The sequence below is a fragment of the Mustela putorius genome, unplaced genomic scaffold (assembly GCF_011764305.1).
Source record: "Mustela putorius furo isolate JIRA1106 unplaced genomic scaffold, ASM1176430v1.1 tig00000174_pilon_pilon_pilon, whole genome shotgun sequence".
NCBI classification, from domain to species: Eukaryota; Metazoa; Chordata; class Mammalia; order Carnivora; family Mustelidae; genus Mustela; species Mustela putorius.
In genome coordinates, this window is record NW_025421304.1 from 11911945 (window position 1) to 11934018 (window position 22074).

The 22074-nt window shown below is 41.2% G+C and overlaps 1 protein-coding gene across 3 annotated transcripts in view; it reads left to right on the forward strand.

Moving 5' to 3' along the window:
- Positions 1 to 22074, forward strand: part of HEATR3 (HEAT repeat containing 3) — a 77676-nt gene that overhangs the window by 38073 nt on the left and 17529 nt on the right. Inside the window, exon 15 of one of the 3 annotated variants that reach the window (XM_004744137.3) lies at positions 6454 to 7243. The exons of the other annotated variants lie outside the window; for them this stretch is intronic. Within the exon in view, the coding sequence (XP_004744194.1) occupies positions 6454 to 6576 (123 nt within the window). The 3' untranslated portion in view covers positions 6577 to 7243. Of the gene's footprint in view, positions 1 to 6453; positions 7244 to 22074 lie in introns of those variants that run through there. 3 annotated transcript variants of the gene reach the window in all.

The following is a 22074-nucleotide window of genomic DNA, read 5'->3' on the forward strand; positions in this document are numbered from 1 at the left end:
GACAGCTTTGTAATAGAGCCTGAAGTCCGGAATTGTGATGCCACCAACGTTGGCTTTCTTTTTCAATATCCCTTTGGCTATTCGAGGTCTTTTCTGGTTCCATATAAATTTTAGAATTATTTGTTCCATTTCTTTGAAAAAGATGGATGGTACTTTGATAGGAATTGCATTAAATGTGTAGATTGCTTTAGGTAGCATAGACATTTTCACAATATTTATTCTTCCAATCCAGGAGCATGGAACATTTTTCCATTTCTTTGTGTCATCCTCAATTTCTTTCATGAGTACTTTATAGTTTTCTGAGTATAGATTCTGTGTCTCTTTGGTTAGGTTTATTCCTAGGTATCTTATGGTTTTGGATGCAATTGTAAATGGGATTGACTCCTTAATATCTCTTTCTTCTGTCTTGCTGTTGGTGTAGAGAAATGCAACTGATTTCTGTGCATTGATTTTATATCCTGACACTTTACTGAATTCCTGTATAAGTTCTAGCAGTTTTGGAGTGCAGTCTTTTGGGTTTTCCACATATAGTATCATATCATCTGCGAAGAGTGATAATTTGACTTCTTCTTTGCCGATTTGGATGCCTTTAATTTCCTTTTGTTGTCTGATTGCTGAGGCTAGGACCTCTAGTACGATGTTTGAATAGCAGTGGTGATAATGGACATCCCTGCCGTGTTCCTGACCTTAGCGGAAAAGCTTTCAGTTTTTCTCCATTGAGAATGATATTTGCGGTGGGTTTTTCATAGATGGCTTTGATGATATTGAGGTATGTGCCCTCTATCCCTACACTTTGAAGAGTTTTGATCAGGAAGGGATGTTGTACTTTGTCAAATGCTTTTTCAGCATCTATTGAGAGTATCATATGGTTCTTGTTCTTACTTTTATTGATGTGTTGTATCACATTGACTGATTTGCGGATGTTGAACCAACCTTGCAGCCCTGGAATAAATCCCACTTGGTCGTGGTGAATAATCTTTTTAATGTACTGTTGAATCCTATTGGCTAGTATTTTGTTGAGTATTTTCGCATCTGTGTTCATCAAGGATATCGGTCTATAGCTCTCTTTTTTGGTGGGATCCTTGTCTGGTTTTGGGATCAAGGTGATGCTGGCCTCATAAAATGAGTTTGGAAGTTTTCCTTCCATTTCTATTTTTTGGAACAGTTTCAGGAGAATAGGAATTAGTTCTTCTTTAAATGTTTGGTAGAATTCCCCCGGGAAGCCGTCTGGCCCTGGGCTTTTGTTTGTTTGGAGATTTTTAATGACTGTTTCAATCTCCTTACTGGTTATGGGTCTGTTCAGGCTTTCTATTTCTTCCTGGTTCAGTTGTGGTAGTTTATATGTTTCTAGGAATGCATCCATTTCTTCCAGATTGTCAAATTTATTGCCGTAGAGTTGCTCATAGTATGTTCTTATAATAGTTTGTATTTCTTTGGTGTTAGTTGTGATCTCTCCTCTTTCATTCATGATTTTATTTATTTGGGTCCTTTCTCTTTTCTTTTTGATAAGTCGGGCCAGGGGTTTATCAATTTTATTAATTCTTTCAAAGAACCAGCTCCTAGTTTCGTTGATTTGTTCTATTGTTTTTTTGGTTTCTATTTCATTGATTTCTGCTCTGATCTTTATGATTTCTCTTCTCCTGCTGGGCTTAGGGTTTCTTTCTTGTTCTTTCTCCAGCTCCTTTAGGTGTAGGGTTAGGTTTGTGTACCTGAGACCTTTCTTGTTTCTTGAGAAAGGCTTGTACCGCTATATATTTTCCTCTCAGGACTGCCTTTGTTGTGTCCCACAGATTTTGAACCGTTGTGTTTTCATTATCATTTGTTTCCATGATTTTTTTCAATTCTTCTTTAATTTCCCGGTTGACCCATTCATTCTTTAGAAGGATACTGTTTAGTCTCCATGTATTTGGGTTCTTTCCAAACTTCCTTTTGTGGTTGAGTTCTAGCTTTAGAGCATTGTGGTCTGAAAATATGCAGGGAATGATCCCAATCTTTTGATACCGGTTGAGTCCTGATTTAGGACCGAGGATGTGATCTATTCTGGAGAATGTTCCATGTGCACTAGAGAAGAATGTGTATTCTGTTGCTTTGGGATGAAATATTCTGAATATATCTGTGATGTCCATCTGGTCCAGTGTGTCATTTAAGGGCCTTTATATCCTTGCTGACCTTTTGCTTGGATGACCTGTCCATTTCAGTGAGGGGAGTGTTAAAGTCCCCTACTATCATTGTATTATTGTTGATGTGTTTCTTTGATTTTGTTATTAATTGGTTTATATAGTTGGCTGCTCCCACATTGGGGGCATAGATATTTAAAATTGTTAAATCTTCTTGTTGGACAGACCCTTTGAGTATGATATAGTGTCCTTCCTCATCTCTTATTATAGTCTTTGGCTTAAAATCTAATTGATCTGATATAAGGATTGCCACTCCTGCTTTCTTCTGATGTCCATTAGCATGGTAAATTCTTTTCCACCCCCTCACTTTAAATCTGGAGGTGTCTTCGGGCTTAAAATGTGTTTCTTGGAGGCAACATATAGATGGGTTTTGTTTTTTTATCCATTCTGATACCCTGTGTCTTTTGACAGGGGCATTTAGCCCATTCACATTCAGGGTAACTATTGAGAGATATGAATTTAGTGCCATTGTATTGCCTGTAAGGTGACTGTTACTGTATATGGTCTCTGTTCCTTTCTGATCTACCACTTGTAGGCTCTCTCTTTGCTTAGAGGACCCCTTTCAAGATTTCCTGTAGAGCTGGTTTGGTATTTGCAAATTCTTTCAGTTGTTGTTTGTCCTGGAAGCTTTTAATCTCTCCTTCTATTTTCAATGATAGCCTAGCTGGATATAGTATTCTTGGCTGCATGTTTTTCTCGTTTAGTGCTCTGAAAATATCATGCCAGCTCTTTCTGGCCTGCCAGGTCTCTGTGGATAAGTCAGCTGCCAATCTAATATTTTTACCATTGTATGTTACAGACTTCTTTTCCCGGGCTGCTTTCAGGATTTTCTCTTTGTCATTGAGACTTGTAAATTTTACTATTAGGTGACGGGGTGTGGGCCTATTCTTATTGATTTTGAGGGGCATTCTCTGAACCTCCTGAATTTTGATGCTCGTTCCCTTTGCCATATTGGGGAAATTCTCCCCCAATAATTCTCTCCAGTATACCTTCTGCTCCCCTCTCACTTTCTTCTTCTTCTGGAATCCCAATTATTCTAATGTTGTTTCGTCTTATGGTGTCACTTATCTCTCGAATTCTCCCCTCGTGGTCCAGTAGCTGTTTGTCCCTCTTTTGATCAGCTTCTTTATTCTCTGTCATTTGGTCTTCTATATCACTAATTCTTTCTTCTGCCTCATTTATCCTAGCAGTGAGAGCCTCCATTTTTGATTGCACCTCATTAATAGCTTTTTTGATTTCAACTTGGTTAGATTTTAGTTCTTTTATTTCTCCAGAAAGGGCTTTTAGATCTCTCGAGAGGGTTTCTCTAATATCTTCCATGCCTTTTTCGAGCCCGGCTAGAACCTTGAGAATTGTCATTCTGAACTCTAGATCTGACATATTACCGATGTCTGTATTGATTAGGTCCCTAGCCTTCGGTACTGCCTCTTGTTCTTTTTTTTGTGTTGAATTTTTACGTCTTGTCATTTTGTCCAGATAAGAGTAAATGAAGGGGCAAGTAAAATACTAAAAGGGTGGCAACAACCCCAGGAAAATATGCTTTAACCAAATTAGAAGAGATCCAAAATCGTGAGTGGGGAGAAAGGGGATAAAAAGAGGTTCAAAAAGGAAGAGAGAAAAAAGAAAAAAAAAAAAAAAAGAAAAGAAAAGAAAAGAATTTTAAAAAAAGAAAACACCTAAGAAAAATGTAAAAAAAAAAAAAAATATATATATATATATTAGATAAACTAGTAAAAAATCGTTAAAAAAGAAAAAGGTAACAGTTAAAAAAAAAAAAAAAATTTTACCCGAAGGCGAGAAAAAAAAAAAGAAAAAAAAAAATGAAAACGAAAAAATTAAATTAACTGCAAGACTAAAAAAAATCACAGGAAAAAAGCCATGAGTTCCGTGCTTGGCTTTCTCCTCCTCTGGAATTCTGCTGCTCTCCTTGGTATTGAAACCGCACTCCTTGGTAGGTGAACTTGGTCTCGGCTGGATTTCTTGTTGATCTTCTGGGGGAGGGGCCTGTTGTAGTGATTCTCAAGTGTCTTTGCCCCAGGCGGAATTACACCGCCCTTACCCGGGGCCGGGGTGAGTAATCCGCTCGGGTTTGCTTTCAGGAGCTTTTGTTCCCTGAGCGCTTTCCGTAGAGTTCCGGAGGACGGGAATACAAATGGCGGCCTCCTGGTCTCCGGCCCGGAGGAGCCGAGAGCCCAGGGCCCCACTCCTCAGTGCGCCCTCAGAGAACAGCGCCCAGTCACTCCCGTCTGCCTGACCTCCGGCCGCGCTCCGAGCTCACCGAGCCTGCGACCGGTTCAAGGTAACACGGAGCTGCGAGCTTACTGTCAGCTCTGTCTCTGTAGCCGGCTTTCCCGTTCCAATACCCGCAAGCTCTGCGACACTCAGACACCCCCGATCCTTCTGTGACCCTGCGGGACCTGAGGCCACGCTGACCCCGCGTGGGCTTCGCCCCGGTTTAGCCTCTGGAGCGATGTCCCTCAGCGGAACAGACTTTTAAAAGTCCTGATTTTGTGCGCGGTTGCTCCGCCGCTTGCCGGGAGCCGGCCCCTCCCCCCGGGGTCTATCTTCCCGTCGCTTTGGATTCACTTCTCTGCCGGTCCTACCTTTCAGAAAGTGGTTGATTTTCTGTTTCCAGAATTGCTGTTCTTCTTCTCTTCGATCTGCCGATGGATTTTCAGGTGTTTGCAATCTTTAGATAAGCTATCTAGCTGATCTCCGGCTAGCTGAAGCAGTCTCAGCTTGCTACTTCTCCGCCATCTTGACTCCTCCTGAATAGTTTACTCTTAATTACCCTTTGTTCAGGCCTGTAGGAGTTTTTGTTTGGGTTTTTTTGTTTTGTTTTGGTTTGTTTTTTTTGCTATTTTTAAAATTGAGATATAGTTCACATATAATATTGTATTAGTTTTAGGTGTACAGTGTAGAGATTTGATGCATGTACATACTGGGAAATAACTACTATAACAAATTTAGTTAAATCCATCATCACACATAGTTGGAAAATTTTTTTCTTGTGATGAGAACTTTTAAGCTCTACTCCTATAGTAATTTCTAAATATACAATCAGAATCACCATGCTGAGCGTTCTATCCCCATGACTTATTTAGTTTATAACTGGAAGTTCTTGTCTTTTGACCTTCTGTTCACCCATACTTGTCTGTTCTTTAAGCAGTGAGAGGTTTTATTCCCTTTATTTTCTGCCTCATGGGTAATCAAATTAAGTGACGTTTCTCCACATAAAGACAAAATGTGTCTTAGTATTTTCCCCCTTTGTTATCTAGAATGTAGCCCAACATATTCACAAACCTGCACTTTGTGTTTTCTCTTAACACTGTGTCCTAGAGATATTTCCATACCAGTACGTGGTGGGTATCCACAGTGTTCTTAAAGGGTGCAAGCAGGCCCTTGAAACATCTGAAAGGAGTCTGTATGGTGAGGAGAAAATACCCCCTATTTCCCTGCAGCTGTAAGGAAAGCAGATGTAGTTGAGAATTCAGACTGCAGAAGCCAATGCTCAGAGAGGAGTTATGTAAACTATGAACCAGCAAAACAACCCCTAACCATTGGGAGGGCTGTTCTGATTGAGATTCCTACTTGCTATGCAGTGCTATGGTAATGATGTTTAATTAAGTGTTTTTCTTTTCTCAGACGTATAAAGCCCTAATGAAATTTCTTTGTTAGCCAGAAGAGCAGCTTGTAGTTTTTCATACGAAGCGCTTCTGTGAACGAAGCCACAGTTGCATTGAAGACTGTTGGGTATATGTTTGGCCTCAAGTTGCATTGCAGTATGATACAATGCACTTTACCGAAGAATTTCCCTAAAGGGCTGGCTCTCAGAGTTTTCCTGTAAGCAGACTCACTGGTAATGTGTTACAAATGCAGATGCCCAGGCCCAAACCCGGACCTATTGAAAATCAGAAATGGCAGGTGGGCCCACCAACCTGCTTTTTTAACAAGCCTTCCAGATGATACTGTTGCACACTAAAATTTGAGGTCCACTCTCCAGAGGTGAAGTCTTGTTCACATACCATAAAACTTAAAACATAAAACTCTTTTAAGGTCTGCAATTCAGCCGTTCTTGTAACTATCATTTTTAAAAGTACATAATCTTAATTTATCTTTAGGGCTCACACACCGTATTCTTTTACCTTGGAAAGCGAAAATCTTTCACCAAATTCTGGCAGCTCTTTGTTCTGAAGAGAATACGCCCCAAATCACATGCTTTCTTATCTAAAGGAATTCGTAATGTATACCAAATCACATATGATTTTTTTGGCAGATACGAAAAGAAGGGAGAGGTAAATACAGTCCAGATCAGCTGTGTGTTCTCGACAATGTGAAGATGAATTTGAGAAGGTTTGTCGCTTATCAAGAAACTGTTGAGAAAAGACTGACTACTTGAACCATTGAAAGACCAGTTCTCGCCCCAAGTGTTCAGTGCTAAAGAGTACTAAAGTATTTCCTTGGAGTGTATGTGTTTCTAAAAAAATCATTTCTCAATGCCCATATCCTGTCCGGTCAGAAGCTCTTTTAAGCCTTGGGATCTCTGTGGCATTTCTAGTGTTCTCTAAATTATATTTCCAGCATGTTTTAATCACTGGAAACACAAGGAGTGGAAGAGTAGAAACAGGAATCTCAGGTGGTTATTCGTGAGTCACAAAGAACCTTCCAAACAATCATGTTTTCCTGGAATTTTGCAGGAAAGGAAAATCCAGAGCATTGCTTGGACGCTCTTTTAAGCAAGCATCATTTTATATGTGCTGCCAAAGCGAGCAAGCATTATTTTGTATTATCTAAATCTCTATAAACTGAAATATGAAGACAAGCTTCATAAAAGTTTTTTGGTTATGAAGTATACCAATTGTGTTTCCCTTTTGAGCAGAAGTGAATGAGCTGAATTTGTATTCCACTCTTCAGTAGAATATACTAAGGAATTAATGAGGTCATTGTCAGCCTCTATACAAACGGAGCTGATCACTTACTGCTTTGTAACATCACTCCGTGTTTAATTTGATACGGAATCGGAATCAGGAGGAAATATTTTTTAATAAATAACTTTTTAATTGAAAGCTTTGTGTCTTACACGGTTTTTTTAAAAAATACCAGACAGCCCTGGTCCTGGGTTTTTCGCTTGGTAATGGGCATTGCTTCGACTATATGTGAAATATTTAAAACAAGACTTACAGCAGGAATCTCCAGCATTACTCTCAATGTCCTTGTGTTAATAGGGTGACAGCTAGAGTGAGGGGTCGGGGAGTTTCAGCGGACCTCATCCTCTGAGAGACCGGGGGAATTGGGGGGCCCTGGACCAGCTCCATTGTCCGTGCATTTGCCTGATAAGAAGAGGTGTCGATGAAGGTTTGAAAATCCTCCCACAGCTGATCTCAGTTGTCCTGTTAAAAGGCCTAGTACCCCAGGGGACTTTCCTTTCTCATCTAGTTCAATCCATCACCTCACACAGTTCAATGTTTTTTTTCTTGTGATGAGAACTTTCAAGATTCACTCTCTTAGTAACTTTCAGACGTACAATACGATATTGATGACGTCACCATGTGTTTATTACATCCTTTACTTCTTACAACTGAAAGTTTGTGTCTTTTGTCTCCCTTTCCCCATATTGTCATCTCTCTCCACCTGCTCCCCACACACCTCAGGCAGCCCCTAATGTGTTCTTTGGATCTAGGAGCTTGGTTTCTTCTGTTGACTCCCCATATACTTCATTGTTTCTTCTGTTGATTCCCCATATACTTCATGTACTTCATTGTGTGTGCATGCGCGCACGTGAGTGTGTGTGTGTGTGTGTGTGTGTGTGTGTGTGTGTGTAGAGACACTATGTATTCTTTATTCATCCACTGATGGGCACTTGGGTTGTTTCTGTGTCTTGGTTGTCATAAATGCTGTGATGAACATGAGGGGTACAGATATATTTTTGAGGTAGAGTTTTAGTTTCCTTTGGGTATATAAGCAAAAATAGAATTGCTGGGTCATGTGGTAGTTCTATTTTTAATTTTTGAGGAATGTCCGTACTGTTTTCACCAGTGGCTGCACCAACTTATATTCCCACTAACAGTGCTCAAGAGTTTTCTTTTCTCCACATCCTTGCGTGTTATCTCTTATCTTTTGGATAGTAGTGATTTTCACTAGGTGTGAAGTGATATCTCATTGTGGTTTTGAGAGAAGGAGTCTTCCAATGAAGAAAAGTTTCAGAGTTCTCCCTACTTCATATTTTTAGAGAATATAATTGTTTTCAAGGAGAATAAAATTTCCAGTTTAGCATAGGACTAGTAGGCTCTTTTTTTTTTTTAAGATTTTATTTATTTACATGAGAGAGACACAGGCAGAGGAGGAATACAAGCAGGAGGAGTGGGAGAGGGAGAAGCAGGCTTCCCACTGAGCAGGGAGCCTAGTGCGGGGCTCGATCCCAGGACCCTGGGATCATGACCTGAGCCTAAGGCAGATGCTTAACGACTGAGCCACCCAGGTGCCCGGGCTAGTAGGTTCTTGATAAATATTTGTTGAATGAATAAATGTTAGTGAGTTTCTGTTTTATTAGGCAACCTCTAAAGCAGTTGTTGAATTCAGAATCATCCTATTTAATAGTGAAGATGAATTCTTACATGGAAAGTGTGCCATCCGGGGCACTGGGTGGCTCAGTGGGTTAAAGCCTCTGCCTCCGGCTCAGGTCATGATGCCAGGGTCCTGGGATCCAGCCCCACATTGAGCTCTCTGCTCAGCAGGAAGCCTGCCTCTCCTTCCCTCTCTCTCTCTCTCTCTGCCTGCCTCTGCCTACTTGTGATCTCTGTCAAATAAATATATAAATAAAATCTTAAAATTATCAAAAAAAAAAAAAAAGAAAGAAAGAAAAGAAAAGAAAGTGTGCCATCCAGGGGTGCCTGGATGGCTCATTTGGTTAAGTGTCCCATTCTTGATTTCACCTCAGGTCGTGATCTCAAGAGTTGTGGATCTACGCTGTTGTGTTGTGGCCTTGTGTCGGGATCTACGCTGGGCGTGGAAGCTCCCACAGATTCTCTTTCTCCTGCTCCTTTTGCCCCCCCCACCCCCCTTAAAAAAAAGAAGAAAATATGCCATCCAGAAATCCAGAAATTTGAGACTCTGAGCCATTGATAGTTTGGCTTATATTGTTACATTTAATTTTGCTGTTCAAACAACAGGGAAAGATAGGAAAAGGTTAAATATACTTTATGGCTTTGTTTACATAATAGCTTATGTAAACATAGCTTACATAAACTTAAACATAGCTTAAACATAAACTTAGCTTCTCATTTTTAAAGTTTTTTTGGGGGGGCTCTTTAAGATGGAAACTCATTTTATTTTAAAATAGAGTTGATTTTTCTCTGCCTACTTGTGATCTCTCTCTGTCAAATAAATAAAATTTAAAAAATAGAGTTGATTTTGAAATATCAGGCATTTGATTATATTTCTTTATTTGCAGTTTTATCTTTTGCTTTTATTTAGCCTTTCAAAGAAATACATTTTGAGTTGTCAAGATAGGGAAGAGCCCTTATCTCTTCAGCAGTCCTGTTTACCTACTTCTGTTGTAGGCTGGCTTCCTGCTTTTTTGAAATTGCATGGACCAATATCTGATTGTGTTTAACGAGTATATAGGACATGAGCCATTTCAGAACTCATTTCACAATATCCAGAAATTCTTTCTGTTCAGCAACAATAGTAAAATTGCACTATAGTATTTTAAACATCCACTTTTGGCAGAAGACTCCCTTTCTCTGCCATTTTATTTTTATAAATTATGGGTTTCTTGTACCCATCTAATCCATACATTCTGTCCCCTTCAGAAGAACGTCTGTCATCATCTCTTATTTTTGCTCTGATTTCAGTTTTCTAAGTAGACCATGACACCAACAGATTGTCTGTTACCGAAGAAATTCTTGGTTTCTTGGATGCTTCTGCCAGAGGACTTAGAACATTGTGGAACCAACACATGTCAAGGGTTAGTTGACATATTTGTGGTGGCATTGAGAGGCTTGTGGCCAAAGGGTGTTTTTTTTCTGGGGCAGCTTTGCAGAGCTTTCCTTTGGTTGCCCTGGGTCCCTGGTGCCCTCTGTCTGCATTTCCTGTCCACTTGCAGAGCCTGATTGTCCTCCCCTCACCCATTTTGTGACCTTCTCTAGAATTTTATGATAAACTTCATTTTTTGGTAGCCATGATGAATTTTTGCTGTTTATGGCTAAAAATATCCCTGATTAATGCTATGTCTTTGTAGAAGTTTTTCTGGACATTTCCATCTATACATATATAATACACTGTTTCTATAATGGGAACATCATGTTCTGTAACTTGGATTTTTTTTCTTTAACAGTAATTTCTGGATGTGTTGTCATGTCAGAATTATAATTCGGTCTAATGGTAGATGTTTCTTCTCAGAAAATGAAAACATGCTTAATTTCTACTAGGTACTCTATTAGATCTTCGTTTGATAGGTTTGGGTAAAGTTTGCTTTTCTTAGCTGGTGCCTTTTTTTTTTTTTTTTTAGATTTATTATTTTAGAGCAAGAGAGAGTGCTTGAGTCGGGGGAGGGACAAAGGGAAAGGGGGAAAGAGAGAATCTCCAGTAGACTCCCTGCTGAGTGTGGAGCCTGATGTGAGGCTTGATCTCACAATGCTGAGTTGACCTGAGCCTGAAACCAAGAGTCGGACGCTTAACTGGCTAAGCCACCCAGGCACCCCATGACAGCATTTTTATATATTTTGTTTTATTTTTTTAACGGTTTTATTTATTTATTTGGCAGAGAGAGACATTACAAGTAGGCAGAAAGGCAGGCAGACAGAGGTGGTGGGGGTTGGGGGAGCAGGCTCCCCGCTGAGCAGAGAGTCGGAAGCCGGAAGTGGGGCTCGATTCCAGGACCCTGAGATCATGACAGGAGCCGAAGGCAGAGGCTTAACCCACTGAGCCACCCACCCCATGACAGCATTTTAAATCATTCTTTTGAGTCTTCCAATGGTTTGGAGAATAGAATCTTCTCATTTGTTGAACCTAATCCCAAACTTGTATAAAAAAATAGACCCATGGAAAGTATAGGATGAAAGTCAAAGATTTTTAAAAATTCAGTACTGATTTTACAGTAGTAATTTTTACCCTTTTTCAGGTCATTAATTTTACTAAGAATCATAGACTCTTCCACTAAATGCGCCACATTCGTTATCTTTTGTATAACAAATTACTCTAAAATTGGTAGTTTATTTATTTATTTTTTTAAAGATTTTAAAATTGGTAGTTTAAAATAAGAAAATTTATTTTTCTCTGCGTTTTTTGGGTGAGGAGTTGAAGAACAGCTTAGCTGGGTGGTTCTTCCTTAGGATCTCACAAGGTCACAGTAAAGATATTGGCCACAGTTGCAGTCAACTGAAGTCTTGAGTGGGGCTGGAAGGTTTCTTCCAAGGTGGCTCGCTCACATAGCTGTTGGCAGGAGGCCTCGGTTCCTCAGCGTGCGTGTCATCATGACATAGCACCTGGCTGCCCCCAGAGTCAGCATCCGAGAGAGAGGAAAAAGCTAGTTTCAGAGGTGACACACCGTCACTTCTGCTGAATTTTATTTGTTTTAAGTCACTGAGTCCAGTTCATACTCAGACAGAGGGGAATTAAGTTCCACTTCTTGAAGGGAGAAGTATCATAATTAGTATACATGTACATAAATACGTATATAATTATTTTTAAGATTTTCCTTTTTTTTTTTTTTTCAAGATTTTATTTATTTGCGAGAGAGGGAGTATGAAGGAGAGGCAAAGGGAGAAGCAGACGCCCCGCTGAGGAGGCAACCCAATGCGGGGCTCGATCCCAGTACCCTGAGATCATGACCTGAGCTGAAGGCAGACGCTTAACTGACTGGGCCACCCAGTTGCCCCAAGATTTTATATTTAAGTAATCTCTACACCTGATGTGGGGCTCGAACTTAGAACTACAAGATCACGAGTCGCATACTCAGGGCTGCTGGGTGGCTCAGTCGGTTAAGCATCTGCCTTTAGCTTAGGTCATGATCCCGGGGTTCTGGGATTGAGCCAGCCCCATGTTGGGCTCCCTGCACAGTGGGGAGCCTGCTTCTCCCTCTGCCCCTCACCCTGCCAGTGCATTCTCTCTCTCTCTCAAATAAATAAAATACTTAAAGAAAAAAGAGTTGCAGGCTCTACAGGCTGAGCCAACCAGGCACCCTGGCAGATGTTTTGAAACCACTACATGTGTACCTGCATCTGAGTTCAGAATGTTTATGGATTTTTTTTATTCATGCATGGACATCAGGTTGAGAATTGCAATTTTGTATTGCGCTGGTTACTCTTCAAGCTATGAGTCAGAAAGTATTCTGAGGAATTCTAGATACAGCTGTTCCTTAACAAATGTCTTTATGCACTCAACATTTATTTATTATACAAATATTTCCCACATGTTATTTTCTCTTCATAATGGAGTGAAAGTAGCCTTTTTGAAACATGCACTTACTCAAGTTTCTTCCTTGCTTTTATGCTCAGTCACTTCAGTGGTTCCCATTACCCACAAGATAGAAAGTTTAAAATCCTCACCATATCCTACAAGCAGCATGACCCCTGGGCCAGGTTTGCCTGATAGAGTCCTGATAGAGCATAATTATTGACAGTACTCTGACTGCCAAGACAACCCTGGATGAGTATCAAAATGAGTTGATGGGACAGTGTGAGATCCAGGACTGGGTGTGGGACCAGGATAGAAACCGCTGTAATGGACAAAACAGACAACTGACCAAGTCGAATCTGCAAAGTGCACTAGATAACTGATTCATCAATTTTCCATCCCCAATTCGATCACTATTTATGGAAGAGACTCTAGGGACAAGATGTCTCTGACTTTCTCTCCAATGATTCAGAAAAAAACAAACAAACCCATTTCTATATAAATGTAGAGAGAAAGAAGAATGAAGCAAGTAGAGCAAAAGGTAAACAAATAGTAAATTGAGAAAGAACACATGGCGCTTCTCTGAACTATTCTTGCAACATCTCATTGTTTAAAATGATATGAAAATGAGGGGCGCCTGGGTAGCTCAGTGGGTTAAGCCTCTGCCTTCCACTCAGGTCATGATCTCAGGGTCCTGGGATCGAGCCCTGCATCGGGCTCTCCGCTCAGCCGGGAGCCTGCTTCCCCCTCTCCCTACCTGCCTCTCTGCCTACTTGTGATCTCTGTCTGTCAAATAAATAAAATCTTTTAAAAAATTAAAAAAATGATATGAAAATGAAAACTTAGGAAACTAATATGTAAATGGCTGAAAAAGCCAGTGCTCCAGTTTCGAGATGGAATGATACAATTATCCAACCCACGACTCCTTTGTGTCCTCTGGCTCTGCTTGGTCCTCTGGTCTCCCACTCTGTTGTCTGCCTCACTCAGTAAGCGTTGGCCATTCTGCTCTTTATTCATGGCTTGAGCATGCCATGCTCTTTGCATACCCCTTGCTGGGCTTCTTTTCCCACTTCATCTAGTAAACTCCTATTCATCCTTCAAAACTCAGTTCAGGGGTATGTGGCTGGCTCAGTAGAGCATGTGAGTCTTGATCTTGGAGTAATAAGTTCAGACCCCATCTATGGTATAAAGATTACTTAAAAATAAAATCCTAAAAAAAAGGGGGGGGCTGCCTGGATGGCTCAGTTGTTAAGCATCTGCCTTTGGCTCAGGTCATGGTCCTGGGGTCCTGGTATCAGGTATCAGAGCCTGCCACATCAGGTTCCCTCCTCAGTGGGAAGCCTGCTTCTCCCTCTCCCCCTTTCCCTGCTTGTGTTCCCTCTCTCACCGAGTCTGTCTCTGTCAAATAACATCTTAACAACAACAATAAAAAAATGAACCCCACAATTCAATCAGTAATTCCCATAGGGAAACTTCCTGTAACCATTTAGACAAGATCAGGGGTCAGTGTTCTAGACACTCAAGCATCTTGTACCATATATTTATACTTTCTTTATATAGCACTGCATTCTTTTTTTTTTTTAAGATTTTATTTATTTATTTGACAGACAGAGATCACAAGTAGGCAGAGAGACAGGCAGAGAGAGAGAGAGGAGGAAGCAGGCTCCCTGCTGAGCAGAGAGCCTGATGCGGGGCTCGATCCCAGGACCTTGGGATCATGACCTGAGCGGAAAGCAGAGGCTTAACCCACTGAACCACCCAGGTGCCCCAGCACTTCATTCTTGATCAGATTTATTGAAGCTCCTGTGTGCTGAGCATTCTGTTAGCTATTGAGAACACTAAGGTAAGCAAATATAGTCCTTGTCTTACATAGCTTAGGAGCTAGTAGGAGACAAACAGAATCTATGTAAAATTACAAGTGACAAATGCTACAAAGAGGGTAGCTGAAGCTATGAGGCCCCACTGGAGACCAGGAAAGACTTCTTGGAGAAGTGATAGAAGCAGTTAACTAGGAGAAGAAGCAGGACAGATCATCTCCAGGAGGAAAGAATATCATATACAAAGATCCTGGGGCCAGAGAGAGTGAGACAAGGATGAGGGACCAATAGAAGCTCCCGTGTGGTGGATGTTCATTGCAAGGTGTGACCAGTGAGGCAGGTGGGGGCCAGACCACCAGGGTTTTTTTTAAGATGTTACATCTTTATCCTGCAAGCAATGGGAGAATGAAGTCCCTTGAGTGTTTTTTAACAGGAAGGGATAGAGAGGAGGCATGATATGATCAGACGAAAATTTTGGAAACCTCTGCTGTTGGAGGTGAGCCAGAGGAGAAGCAGGTGGACCAGCCAGGAGGTTACTGGGGTGGTTTGGAAGATAGATGGTGTTGGTTCTGATCAGTGTGGTGTTGATAAAGTAAAAAGATACAAAAGCAGGTGGTGATGGGTTCGACACGGGGGGAAAACAGCAAGATGGAGGGAAGCGTCAGGGTTGAGTCAGGTTTCTGGCTTACATAAGCTGTTGGACGGTGTTACCATTTACCAAAATAGGAAACACCAGAAGAGGAGCAGGCGGTGGGGTGGGGGGTGGGGTGGGGGACTGATGAGTTTTTGATTTGTTAAGTATCAGATAAGTTGTTTTTGAGTGCAAACAACAGAAAATGTGGGTCCACCGTCTTAAATTGTAATGAACTTACTACCTCACATAAAATCTGGTGAGAGGGCTGGTTGATTCAGCAGCCCAGTGGTATCAAATATCTCATCTTGGGGCGCCTGGGTGGCTCAGTGTAGTGATCTCAGGGTCCTGGGATCGAGGCCCACATCAGGCTCTCTGCTCAGTAGGGAGCCTGCTCCCCCCCACCCCACCTGCCTCTCTGCCTACTTGTGATCTCTCTCTGTCAAATAAATAAATAAAATCTTAAAAAAAAAATCCCATCTCTACCCACATTTTTGCTCTGCCTTGCTCTGAACACGAGCTAGCTTCCTTTTGTGATTGGAAGATGGCTAGAGACATTAGAGTCCAGAGCCAGAAAGAGGACTTTCTCCTCCTCTCTCTCTCTCTTTTTAAATATTTATTTCATTTATTTAAATATTTCTTTGTGAGAGAGAGTGAGCGTGCACAAATGGGGGCAGTGGCAGTGAGAGAGGGAGAAGCAGACTCCCTGCTGGGCACCAGTTGAGCACATGGGGCTCAATCCCAGGACCCTGGGGATCACAACCTGAGCCAAAGGCAGACACTTAACCGACTGAGCCACCCAGGCACTCTCCTCTTCTGTCTCTTTAGGAGCTGACTACCTGTCCCAGAAGCCCTCACAGCATATCTATCTGTATCAGTCGTAGTATTTAATGCTATACGCTGTAAGAATCTCAATGACCAAGTGACTTAACACAACAAAAATTTATTTCCCACTCCCATCACAATTCCATGCAAGTTGGGTGGCTCTCTCAAGGATCTAGGATCCTTCTTTTACATGATTCCATGATATTGGAGTCCAGTCCTTTTAGCCTCATGGGTGAGTAGAAGAGAGAGACCCAAGGATCTCACTTGAAATTTTAGGGCGAAGCTCCAAAGTGACAACTTTTATTTCTGCCCACATTCCGTTGTCCAAAACTGGTTCCCACACTACCCTCACAGCATAAGAGGCTAGGGGATGTAATCTTAGTCTGTGCCCCAAAAGAGGAGCTGGGGTCGGTCACCATGCAGCCAGTCTGCTGTATCCTCCCATTATCAGCGGCCAGAATTAGGTCAAATACCTTCCTTCTGCCACTGATAAGGGGAATGGAATTACCAGGATTGGCTTCTATTAGTCATATCTGTGTGAGTGTAGATTTTCCTTCTATACTTCAATCATAACAACATATTGCAACAGATTGAAGGCAAGAACAGCACTACTGGAACCATCTTGCAGCCACAGAAGGGAGCTAACCACCCCCTTCATTGGATTTTTTATGAGATAAAGTCATTATGGTTTAAACCAGTTGATTCACATTTTCTGTTATTTGTACAGAATGGACATGGAAACTGTATGACCCTCTTAATAGATGCAGAAAAAGCATTTGACAAAAATCCAACATTCTTAGCAAACTAGGAATAGGAAGAGATTTTTTCAAACTTTTAAAGAACATCTACAAAAAAAACCTATAGCTAGCATTGTACTTAATGGTGAAAGACTGAATTGTTTTTGCTTAAGATCAGAAGCATGGCAAGGATTTCCAGTCTGACTCCTTTAACCCAGTATCATATTGGAATTCCTAGCCAGTGTAATAAAGTAAAAAAAAAAAAAAGGTAATATATGTACCAGAAAGGAAGAAGTGAGACTGTTTTTATTTGCAGCTGTTACATATGTAGACAGTCCTTAAAAGTATACAAAAAGACTACCAGAATTAGTAAATTTAGCAAGATCCCAGGATTCCAGATCATTATACCAAAGTCAGTTATATTTCTACATATTAGCCATGAAGAATCCAAAAAGAAATTTGGATAACCATCATATTTATGTTAGCATCCAAAAATGTAGGAATAAATTTAGAGAAGATACACAGTATACGGGTGCCTGGGTGGCTTCATTGGTTAAGTGTCTAGCTCTTGATTTCTTGATTTGGGCTCAGGTCGTGATCTCAGGGTCCTGGGATCAGCATCCCAACAACCCCCAACTCCCGCACCACAGCCTTGTCTTGGGCTCTGTGCTCAGCGGGAGTCTGCTTTTTGATTCTCTCTCTCCCTCCGCCCCTCTCCCCCACTCTCTAAAATAAATAAGTCTTAAAAAAATAATACAGTACATGTACATTGAAGACTACAAAACATTGTTGAGAGAAGTTAAAACCTACATGAATGGAGAAATATACCATGTGCATGGATTGGAAGATGACATTTCTCCCTAAATTGGTCTATAGATTCAAGGCAATCCCAATTAAAATCTCAGCAAGTGTTTCTGTAGAAATTGATAAGCTGAGTCTAAAATTTATGTGGAGAGGCACCTGGGTGGCTCAGTGGGTTTAAAGCCTCTGCCTTCGGCTCAGGTCATGATCCCAGGGTCCTGGAATCAAGCCCCGAGTCGGCTTCTCTGCTCAGTGGGGAACGTGCTTCCCCCCGCCCCCTGCCTGCCTCTCTGCCTACTTGTGATTTCTGTCTGTCAAATAAATAAATCTTTAAAAAAAAAAATTGTGTTGGGGCACCTGGGTGGCTCAGTGGGTTAAGCCGCTGCCTTCGGCTCAGGTCATGATCTCAGGGTCCTGGGATCGAGTCCCGCATCGGGCTCTCTGCTCGGCGGGGAGCCTGCTTCCCCTCTCTCTCTCTGTCTGCCTCTCCATCTACTTGTGATTTCTCTCTATCAAATAAATAAATAAAATCTTAAAAAAAAATTGTGTTAAATGCAAAGGATTTAGAATATCCAAAACAGCCTTTGTTTTATTTTATTTTATTTATTTTTAAGATTGTATTTATTTGTCGGACAGAGGGGGGGGAGAGAGAGAGCACAAGCAGTGGGAGCAGCAGAGGGAGAGGGAGAATCAGAATTGCTGCTTAGCAAGGAGCCCAGTGCAGGACTCAGTCCTGGGATCATGACCTGAACCGGAGGCAAATGCTTAACTGACTGAGCCACCCAGGCTTCCTCGAAACAGCGTTCTGAAAGGTGAACAAGTTTGGAGAATTTATACAACCTGATTTTAAGACGTACTGTAAAACTATAGTTATTGAGGCAAGACATAGAGATCAGAAGAACAAAATTGAAAGTCCAGTCCAGAAATAGACCCATAATTATATGGCCAATTGCTCTTCCACTGAGTTGCCAAATTAATTCAATAAGGAAATACGGTCTTTTTATTAAATGTACTAGTATAACATATCTGTATGGAAAGAGGTATGTTCAAGAGTCAAGGTTTAATAAAAGGTTTAATAAAACTTAATATTTTTACTAAGTCATCAAGTGCATTTTAAAAAAAATTTCAGTATATTTAACATACAACATCAAGCACATTTTTGTTTTGTTTTGGTTTTGTTTTGTTTTTTTAGATTTATTTATTAGGGGCACTTGGGTGGCTCAGTCGTTAAGCGTCTGCCTTCAGCTCAGGTCATGATCCCGGATGGAGCTCCGAATTGGGCTCCCTGCTCAGTGGGGAGCCTGCTTCTCCCTCTCCCACTCCCCCTGCTTGTGTTCCCTCTCTCACTGTGTCTGTCTCTGCCAAATAAATAAATAAAATCTTTTTTAAAAAGATGAATTTATTTTTTAAAATATTTATTATTTTTATTTATTTATTTATTTTTAAAGACTTTATCTGACAGAGAGAGAGTGAATGCATAAGCAGGGAGAGGGACAGAGCTGGAGGGAGAAGCAGGCTCTCTGCTGAGCAGCGAGCCCGACATGGGGCTCCATCCTAGGACTCTTGAATCACTATCCAAGCTGAAGGCAGCTGCTTAACCAGCTGAGCCACCCAGGTGCCCCAAGATATACTTATCTGAGAGAGAGAGAGAGAGTGGGGTCAGGCAGAGAAGCAGACCCTGCTGAGCAGATGCAGAGATTTAATTCGGGGCTCTATCCCAGGACCCTGGGATCATGACCTAAGCCAAAGGCAGATGCTTAACCAACTGAGCCACCCAGGCGTCCCCATCAAGCACCTTCTTAAGTGCAGCTCTTTTTTCTGTAAGTGGGTGATAGGGACGAATACCATAACTATTGGTACAGTTTGGTGTCAGTGCCTTGATTCATAGGAACCATCAGCAGTTTGATGAGCCATTGCTTTTGTGCCCACAGGCAATGTGTCAACACAGCAAAAAAAGCAAGTCACATTTTAGTATTATTACAAAAATAGTTTTGACCTTGTGGGACCCCCAAAAGGATGTGTGGAACACACTTTGGGAACTACTTGTCTAGAAAGAAGTAAAAAGAGAATGGAGGGAGGAGTGACACCAAGCCTTGGAGAAATCTAGTCTTTGGTGGCCTGGTTGGAGGACGCACCTGAAGGGAAACACAGAAGGAATGACCCTGGGAGGTCGGAGAAAATCCAGAAAAATGGAAGGTCAGGGAATGCTTTCAGAAGGTGGACGGGGCCAATCGTGTGGAATACGGGTTAAGATCCACTAAGAAGAGACATGAAGAAGTTCCACTGGTTTAGGGACATGGATAGGAGTGTACGAGGCGGGGAAGGCAAGCTGCTAGGGTGAGAGACTTTGGGGGGATTTGTCAAGGGCAGAAAGAGACCAGAGCAGCTGAGGGGTGGAGTTAGGGTTAGGGTTAGGGTTGCTCATTTACTCTGAGCGAACCGATGAGTGACTGGGTCACGCCCTCGATGTGGAGAAGAGAGCAAAAGAAGATCCCAGGAGCGCGCCTGGTTTACAGCTTCCGGAGCTAATCAAATAATGGTCTGTTTCTTGAGATGGGAAAGTCAGGACCAAGCTAGGTGGAACATACCTGTAGTTTGAGTTGAGGAAGCATTTCCTTAAGAAATCCTAATTTCCTTTGTAAAGATAATTGGTTTTTTTCCTCCTATACATTGAAGCCCATTTACTATTTCTGTTGGTAAGAAGCATTGAGAGTTTCCAGGTCTTGTGCCTTGGGCTTTTTATCTTGTCCTCTTTTCCAGTTAAAAGTTCACCTTTGTTAAAAAAAAAAAAAATTACCTTACAGGGCACCTGGTTGGTTTGGTCAGTTAACCATCTGCCTTCAGCTGAGGTCATGATCCCAGGGATCTCAGGGGCCTGCTTCTCTCTCTGCCCTTATCCCTGGTCATACTCTCTCTCCCACTCTGTCTCAAACAAATAAGTAAAATTATTATTATTTTTTTTAAGATTTTTCATTTTATTTATTTGAGAGAGAGAGAACACAAGTTGGGGGGAGCAGCGGGAGAGAGAGAAGCAGACTCCCCACTGTGCAGGGAGCCCGTTGTGGGTCTCGATCCCAAGACCCTGAGATCATGACCTGAGTGGAAGTCAGATCCTTTAACCAACAGCCACCCAAGTGCTCCTAAATAAAATCTTTAAAAAAGTAAATAAATAAAAAAACAAGTTCACCTTAGTTTTACTCTCTAACCAAAAAAAGTAATGTCTTTATGTAGTAGAAGATTCTCAAATTTTGCCCTATTGGAAAAATGTATATCTTTAATTGAAACTATTCTGGCCCACTTAATTGAGCATTTTCTTATTTTAATGAACAGAATTAACTTGAGTTATCCTTTTTCTATGTAGAGTGAGAAATTATAAGCAAGTGGTTTCCAGTATTTGCTTAAGTATATTTTTATCCTCCCTAATCTTATATAGGAATCCTAATTTTGAGAACACAGCTGCCCTAAAATTTTAACATTTTCAGTGATGTATGCCTGTCCATAAAAAGAACAAATTCTTTTTGAGTAAAGGAGCTCCTTTAATTACTTCCATTTAGTATGAAATCAGGAAAAACACTTTGCTACTTTCATTTGTAGGGACCAATTTCTTGAGTTTATTTAACATAAAAGACAAAGTCATTCAAGTAAAACAGGAAGGAATGAAGATTTTTAAATTTTTTAAATTTTTAAAAAAGATTTTATTTATTTGTCAGAGAGAGAGCACAAGCAGGCAGAGAGGGAGGCAGAGGCAGAGGGAGAAGCAGGCTCCATGCTGAGCAGAGAGCCCGATGCAGGACTCGATCCCAGGACCCTGGGATCATGACATGAGCTGAAGGCAGATGCTTAACTGACTGAGCCACCCAAGCGTCCCAAAATGAAGATTTTGCACAATAAATGTTGTTACTAGAAACAGTGGGTCATTTTTAGGGCCATCAGATTTTATTTTATTTTAATTTTTTTCTCTCTTACTGAGAACTTTTTTTTTTTTTTAAGATTTCATTTTTCATTTTTTATTTGACAGGCAGAGATCACAAGTAGGCAGAGAGGGAGGCAGAGAGAGAGGAGGAAGGAGGCTCCCCGCCAAGCAGAGAGCTCGATTCAGGGCTCGATCCCAGGACACTAGGATCATGACCTGAACTGAAAGCAGAGGCTTTAACCCACTGAGCCACCCACGTGCCCCGGGCCATCAGATTTTAAATTGCAGACAGTGGAACGGATATAGGACATAGAGCCAAAATGATTTCACAAAGCTATTTGAAATAGTTGCCTGCTTTTTTTTTTCCTTTTTTATTTCAAAGATTAGTGTACAAAGTCAGAAAATGTTTAAAATCACATTTTTTAAAAGATTTTATTTATTTTAGCGATAGCGCAAGTAGGGGGACAGGTAGAAGGAGAAAGAGAACTTCAAGTGGACTCCATGCTGAGTGTGGAGCCTGATGTAGGGCTTGATCTCACGCCAAATCAAGAGTTGGACGCTCAACTGACTGAGCTTCCTGGAGTCCTCCATAAAATTGTCACAGTGTTTTTTAAAATTTTTAATTATTTATTTATTTTTAAAGGTTGTATTTATTTGTCAGAGAGAGACAGAGAGACAAGAGAACACAAGTAGAGAGAGCAGCAGGCAGAGGGAGAAGCAGGCTCTTTGCTGAGCAGGGAGCCCTATGTGGGACTCAATCCCAGGACCGTGAGATCAT